General features: G+C 39.0%; 1 protein-coding gene across 1 annotated transcript in view; it reads left to right on the top strand.

Annotated features, from left to right (window-relative positions):
* Nucleotides 1–4,335: 4,335 nt before the first annotated feature.
* si:ch211-113g11.6 (uncharacterized protein LOC559008 homolog) overlaps nucleotides 4,336–8,200 on the top strand; it is a 42,047-nt gene continuing 38,182 nt past the window's right edge. The window contains exon 1 of the mRNA XM_067600512.1: nucleotides 4,336–4,659. Within this exon, the coding sequence (XP_067456613.1) occupies nucleotides 4,581–4,659 (79 nt within the window). The 5' untranslated portion in view covers nucleotides 4,336–4,580. The remainder of the gene's footprint in view (nucleotides 4,660–8,200) is intronic.

The following is an 8,200-nucleotide window of genomic DNA, read 5'->3' as shown; positions in this document are numbered from 1 at the left end:
ATCTGTACAGCAATACAAATTCTCTATCCTTAGTGAATTCTTTCTACCCTTGATTTAAATAAGAAAAAACTCCCAAAACAACACTTTAACAGGGAAAAAATGGTAGAAATCTCAGGATGAACAACAGAGAAGGGATCTCTCTTCCAGAACAGACATGCAATAGATGTTGTTCAGAATAGACCAAGATAACAATATTATAGAAATACAGCTTGGAAAAACAGGATGACAAAATTATAGATGGTGTTGTTTCTCCTTATGAATACATAGTCAAGTTAAAATGTCTATGTGAGAAATACTACTCAGTAGTTGTCTTTTTACCAAGACAACAACAAAAACCACTTTGGAAATGTGTATGTAACAGTTGTAAAATGTCAACTTTAAGGAACTGATTTGTTTGACTAGGAGTTTAATGCAAAGCCATACTGGATCTGAATCTCTATCCATCCTCAATAAATCACCTTTATCATTATTTTTTCAATGGGATTGAAATATACAAGGTTTTCGGTTTTTTGATTTGTTTTTTGGTCTTGAAAATTACTCAATGAACTCTGTTTGCAGCCCTCAGTGTCCCAACCACAGTTTTACTTGGTTCTCGCTCAGCTGGAATCGACCTAGACTGGACGTAGGCGGTCGCTACAGCCCTTCAGCGAGGACAAGAGCGGTGGTGAGAGATCCTTGAAACGATGAGAGAAGAGTTTTCAAGCTAAATTACTGTGACAAAAGTGGGCATCATTAACATATAATCAGGAAATCCCTCATTTCTGGAGGGGCTTCTCGGAGCGACAACAGATTATCTGGTTTGTACAAGAAAATATAAATTTTACTGTAACATTAGCAGCACATTTAGGCTCTAATGATCATTACACATCAAAAAACTAAAATGCTGGACAGATGAAAATAGGTAGACAATATTGCTATTGTCATATTCTTACCAGTAGTTGGAGGAAAATGTTAATGTAGGTCTCAGCCTGTTGCCAAAAGAACGGCCTTAAGGGTTTATTGTCTTTACAGTGGACATTTTTGGACATCTCTGATGGTTCAACTTTACATTGCCTGACCTTTCATCAGTCTATGAACTTTATCAGCCTCAGCTTAGCTTTGAGCTGAATGCTGATTGTGATGCAAGTTCTGCATTAAGCGTTAATTGAATTAGACCTTTGTAAGTACTTTGTTCTACATGCTTGTTAGAAATCAGAAGGTTAGGGGTGAGTAGCCATTTTCTTTTCTTCTTCTTTACTCATGTTGTTGGTTTGGTTATTTGGGGAGATTGTTCTGCATTTGGTTGTTATTTGGCAGGTAAGTTTTTTCTAGGGGGGATTTATTTCTGGTTATTGACTTGGCCATACTCACTCTGAAGTTTATTTCTGCCTTAAAGGACTAAGAAAATAACACAACTAATTGCTCAGTCACTACTCATGCCTCTGCTCATCAACTGGTCCTTGGTAGCTGGTGAAGATGATTCTGTTCGTGCCATTACCCGGTTTCCCCTAAAGCATAACACAAATGGAAAACTGACCAAATGAGGACTGTTCAAAAATTAGTAAATGGACGTTTGAGCTTAAGAGCCTCTTCACCACACCCTGTTCCCAATGACCAAAAATGAACATCAGTGAACAGCAATATTAAGCTGTTGGTAGAAGGGAAATAAGGGAATTATCATCCTCTGGGGACGACTAAGGACTGTATACCAAATTCATCCATCCAATCCATCCAATGGTTTTCAAAATATTTCACCAAGGACTAAAATCAATAAATAAAATAAGGTTTTGGTTATATCTACACATTTTTTTTGCAATTTATTCCATTTTATCACTGTGAAGATGAGATGAATAAACTAAAAAAACAGTATTCTTGCTTCAGTATTGAACATTAAATTATTGCATATTTCCGGTGTTATCCTGCAGTCCACAGGACTGTTGGTTTTGTTTTTGTTGGTTTTCACCAGCAAGTGGGTTTAAAAGCACAAATTAAAGCTGCTCTCCTTTCGTGGGATTCATTACATGAAGCAAGCACATACCAATTTGCATCAATTATCCCTAAGTGTTTTCTAACCAAATTGCAGTCAGTAATTATCATCTTGTGATGCCTTTAGCCTGATTGGGTTTGAATAAAAAGGAAAGTCTGTGATTGGTCACAATTAGAAATAGTTAGTGCCTGCCTTCATCTACACACACACACACACACTAAATACACATGCACACAAGTTCAACATTTTTCCATGATTGCATTATGTTTCAAATTTGATTTCCAATCAAGTTCTACCTATTTACCTTTTTACCTATTTACAGACATGTTTTTAATCTAGGGAGCACAAACAGATAATTTTATTTTGTAAATTTGTTTATTACTACCCATATCATCATTTATTATTGTTTCATCATTTCGGTTTAAGTTTATCACTTATTTATCCCACAGACCGTGCCTTTAAGTGTTATCTGTTTTTGTCTTGCGTGTTAAGGAATTTAGAAATTTTAAGATTGGTCTAATGCATAAAATAAGCAAATCCATCCACTTTCTGATAATGGTGCTTGTAATGCTGATGTGTCATCCATGCAATCCACTTTTCAGACTTGTTTTCTTGTCAGCTCTAGAGGAAAAACATAAAATGATTGAATGACTGACTTATTGCTGCATTGGGTGCATCTTATTTAATGAAGTCATCTCCGTCTCTTTCTCCTGATATGACGTTAAAGGGCCAAAGCACGCCAGGAGAGTTCCCTAATGAACCCGCTACCACAGACAATCAGTGCAGGAAGCTGCTGAAGGAGATGGGAGAACCCTGTAGCAGTGAAAACCCTGTTAGAGTGATGAAACCAAGATTGAAAATCCTGCTTTTGCTGCCATCTAGTGGTTGAAAATTTGACACCCAAGCAATGCACTGCATCATACAAAACAGTACAAAATGACATCACTGTTGAATGTTCAACAGACTTGAAACGATACACCGACAGAGGTCAGATTTAGGTCAGATGTTTCTTCACCGTTTAGCAAAAGGACTGATGTTAAACCAGGAATCTTTGCAAGTAGAAACAGAGGAAGACGCCGATAAGATCAATGCTGTAACTAAAAACATCTAACAAATACTTAGCTGTGTAGGTTAAATATCGTCTAACTGACCTTCCACGTTCAAATTAGCCTTACAAGTATTTATCTGTCACGATAAAGCACTTAGCTGGCTGCCAACCACTGATTTAAGCCCTTGTGTCACACATGTGGTTAGGCCTCAAAGGACTAAAATTGACCCAGATAACAAGGGAACATAATCCCTTTTTAAAACCTTTATACTATTCATGATTCAGGTTAAATATGTGCGGTGGCATTAGTGGGTTTAATGAGTAAAATGACTTGATTTGAATGCTTTTACAGTTGTGACTGATGGGTTTAATCCCCGCCTGAACCTGACCTGACCTAATGGGCATCCTTGATAGACAATTAAGGTATTTCAGAAATGTTTAAAAAGGGAAAGCGGATGGGATTTGACATGTTTGTTCCTACCCACGACGCACCTGTGTATGTAGTGTTTTCTGAATGGCGGAAAATACAGGAATACCTCTCTTCCGTTTGTCAGAGGAGTCTCATGCTGATTTTTCCCTGCAAGAAGCTTACTGCTCCCAAATTTCACATAAAAAAACCCAGATGACGCTTCAGACGGTGACTAACACAGAGAGCAATTTCGTGAAAATGTGGCTTGTTCTGTTTAGTTGCTTCCACGAAAAGACATTTACCGTTTAGGGAGGTTCAATTCTTCAAATTTGAGTCAATTAACTTCACAGAGCACACAGAGCCAAAATGCTGATTCATTCCTATTCAGGCACTCAGACATTATTGACACATATTGATTAGCCATTACAGTATAGAAGCAGCTGCTGAGGTAATAGCAATATTGGCAGTTGGTGTGACAGGTTGTGTGCCTATATGCCCTACAGGCTTATATACCATCATAAATTTTCATATGATATCAGAATACTGCACAAGGATGCCTAATTGTTTTAGATAGTTGTGTTTGGCTTGACTCCAATATCATTAGAAATGTAAAAAAAAAAAGGAAAATGTGAAATATTTTCAAAACCCTGGAACCTGAACGAGATTAAGTTGATCCTTATTTTATAAATGGGTGTAGAATGAAAACAAGATGAGTAAAATAACAAAATGAGCAAGCTATATTCATCTTTAAGGTGCAGTCAGATGCGGAATATATGAAAACCATCGTTCTTAATCAGCAACAGGTATGATGCGTAATTGTAAACCAAAAGTGATGTGTTTGTAGCCAATTTTTTGCAATCCCACTTTTCATTCCCCGCGCCCCTGGCTGAAAGGCTTCACTCCCACCTTTGCCATTTCTTTCCGAGGTGGAGCCTGATACCCCGACTTCTCCAAACTGAGCTGCCGGCGAAGCAGACGGACAAGATAGGACTGGGACCAGCAGTCGGTGGCACAGATCTGGGACGCAGTAGATCGGGGAGGGACGATACAGGCGGCTGCAGGGGAAGAAGAAGAAGAAGAAGAAGGATTTTGGGGAGCGTTTCGTTCGGCTGATTCATTTTTACGAAGCGGCCACACACGACAGAGCCTCAAACAAGATGAATTCTTTCATCCTACTGTCGCTTTTTGCCACGATTGTCGCTGGAAAGTCACCTCGGCTGAAATTTGTTGTGCACGGTAGGCGGTGCTGTATTTTCTGGATGCTTTTAACAAATTATTGACATTGGCAACCTTGTTTTATCCACCTTTGTGTATCTATTGACAACGAATGAATGAACGGGTGAATGGCTGGATGAGTGAATGAATGAAGAGTTAAGTCATGAGGTGATGTAGCCAGTTATTTTCCGGTTCTTGATGTCTTGTCCTGTGTGAAAGCCGCACAAACATTACCAATAAAGCCATATTGAGGGGGGCTACCTCTGGATTAATCTCTTAAAACACCACCCCCCCTCCCCCCACTGACCGAGTAGTAAATTACGCGCTCCACTATTCAGGGCCAGCACACATGTTCACACAGGATGAGCATCTGGAGGAAAACTAATTCTGCTTTACTATTATCTCAATGTGAACAAGATATACTTGAGTCTTTATTTTTTAGCGAGCTTGTTCATTAGTTTCCATCTCTATGTTGATATGTGTAAACACTCTTAAATAAGGATCATCAATCAATCACTGGATCTGATTTGTGCAACTCTTGGCTTTTCTTTCTTTCTTTTTGTCACCTTGTGTGTTGGGTTTATATTAGTGCATTGCAAATTCGCGGGTTGCTCGTCTCTGAAACGCACCATCGCTGGATGTTTAGCAATTAAGGCACCGAAGCTCTAATTGGTGATCGTCACTCCATATGCTCACCTCCAGGCGCACCGAGCAGAATAGAAGCGCTTTAAAAAAAAAAAAAAAAAAAAAACCCTCCCCTTTGCCTTTTAGAGGAACATGGCGCCTGTTCGCCCTAAACTCATTGCGAGGCTGTACCCTTTAAAGACCCGCCTGCCACCGCCGAAAAGCATCATTACAGTGAAATATGGCTCTTTGGAGGGTGACACAGTCACTGTAGCTCCCGCGTCCTTGCAGAGCTGCAATGCGGGACATGGCAGCTGCTTCACACTGCAGCAGAGGAGTCTGACTCCGGGGAAGAGAGGGTAGCTTTAGGGTAGCAGCCGCAATAAATACACGTACATATATATATATAGAGAGAGAGACATACATATTATATTGACAGAAATGGGGTGAGTGGGAAAGGGAGGGGAGAGCAATGAATGGAAAATTCCAAGCCGACTCGTACAGTGGTTATCTATTCAACTCACGCCTTTTACGCCTCACACAGCCCTTTAATGTATTCAGCAATCAATAAAGATGGGGCTGTGTGTCAAGTTATCTCTATCTGTACCTCTCCCCTCCCCGCAGATGAGCACAGTACAAAACGCACAAGATGACGGCTCCGGACGTGCGTGTCATATCAATCAAACTCGTTGTTATGCAATTGCAGGAAGAGCTAGATGTCAGTTGACACAGACACACACACATACACACACACACAGCTCGAAAAGTGTGAAGGGCCTCTATCGGAGCCGCAGTTTTAGCCTGAAGTGCAAAACCGCCATAAGAAGCTGGCGCCGTTTCAGCACCACAGACAGCGCCGAAGTCCTCACTTAGCGTTTTTGCCAAATGGGGACATTTGGCGGGTTCTCACTCCTTTAAGGAGTTGTTTGATGTCTATAATCATGGTTTTAGGAAGTGTGAGCTTAAAATTGGGTTCAGTTTAAGGGCTTAATGAGTAAGGTGAGGCTTCTGGTTATGACTTAAGTTGCTGCTATTGTTGAGGCTAGGGACTGCATTAGTCATTGCTTTACATTCATTTGGCAGACAATTTTTGTTCAAAGCTATTACAGTAAGTGCATTAAACGTCTGTAGAACAGCTAGATGTCATCATGAATTGTAAGTGCATCCTTCCCAGACAACTGGAGCATACAAAGACAGCAAATTCTGCCTTCATGAAGATTCAGATTTTCAGTTTTTGTTGAAACTGTTTTAGAGAGTTTAGTCTACCTTCACTGATATAACTGTGGTGGACAAATTATTAGAAACACCTGTGAGTATAATGCAATACAATCATGTATTTAAAAATATTAATAAATAATATGATATTAAAGCAGTATTAGTCACACCACCTGAACATTGTTTCCCATATTGTTGCCTTAAAAAGGTGATAGGCTATGGCTAACATGTTAGCAAACAATTGTCTATTCATACATCCAGCAGACAAAGAGCAGCATTAACATTCATGTTGCTAGTCACCTGATGGATGTTAAGTCCAATATTCACCCTCCTTCTAGTTTTGGTCTTCACCAGTTCCTTAGAAATATAACTGGGTTACTGCGTTCACTAGCTAGTTGCTACAGTAACTCTGTCTGCCTGCTTTGTGCTGCTTTTTCTTTTTTTTGGCTGAATACAGCTACCCACTGCTGGTGGAAACAGAGTTGTTAATTGTTAAGCGGTGACACTTTTGACGGTCATAAAACCAAAACAATGAGCTGAAAAGTGCTAAAATACATAGACATTTTTTTTTATATACAAGCATTGATTAGTACAGATTTAGTAACAATAATAATAAAAACAATAATAATTATATTATATTAATAACATACATGATAGTGTGCAAGTGTGTGTTCAAGAATGAAAATATGAGAAAGGTTGGTCAAAGTGGGACATTCTGTGCTTCTCCTCACCTCTTCAAAGGAATGCGGGAGGATTGGGATTAGGTAGTGAAGGCGTTAGAGAGAAAATGAAAGTCTGCCTTGCTTTACAGTATAATATGTTTACACACCTTCTTTTGAATATGACTGTTTGAGAGAGGGAAACCAAAAGGCAAAGAGAGAGGCAAAGTAGGACACACACACAAAGAAAGAAGAATCCTGAATCAGAGAATTAAAGAGAGAGAAAGAGGAAAGACATGCAGACAAATGCAAATAAAGAGACAGAGAGACAACAGCTCATCTCAAGTATTCAGAGTACAGCTGCATCCTAAATATCAGAACATTTTGCCAAAGTCCAGCCATTGTCTGAGTTGACCTTCTCTCTCAGTCCATGACCTGAACACATCAATACAAAACCTCACTGAACCATGAGCCTGATAGATTTTCTTGTCATGTTCGTAATGGGAGACCTTGAGATCCATCTACAAAACAACTTTGCAGTGAAAGATTTCATATAAATAACAAAATAGCAGCTGTCATATGATAAGCCAAAAGCTTCAGAAGCTTCTAAAACCATTTAACTTTGCCTTTGCTGTTTTTTTAAATTTAAATTTCATGTAAACTATTGCCAAAAATAACATCTGTGCTTTACTCCTGTTAAATGAGAACATTTGCAAGTGCAATTAGGAATTTATATCTTTAAAACAGACTCACTAATTTGAATTTTTTTAAACTTCATTCAAGGATTTCGTGCTCCTCTAAGGGTAAAGAAAACTCTACAACCCTTGGTTTTGATTAAGCCTTTTTAAGAAAAAAAACCACACACACACACAGCTAAAAGCAAGGGTGTTTTTTCTTGGTTCCTGAAAAGCTGACCTTTTGAGAGAGAAGAAAAGAAAAAATAGAAAAAGAGAAACACACACACACACACACGAATCTAATTCAAATGACTTCAAGAATGTGACATTTTAAGTGTATATGTCTGTTCCTGTTGAAGTTCTCCTAAGAACAGCGTGGAATAAGAC

Source organism: Thunnus thynnus, chromosome 10 (genome assembly GCF_963924715.1).
Source record: "Thunnus thynnus chromosome 10, fThuThy2.1, whole genome shotgun sequence".
Taxonomy (NCBI): domain Eukaryota; kingdom Metazoa; phylum Chordata; class Actinopteri; order Scombriformes; family Scombridae; genus Thunnus; species Thunnus thynnus.
This window is presented reverse-complemented; position numbering and strand designations above follow the sequence as displayed.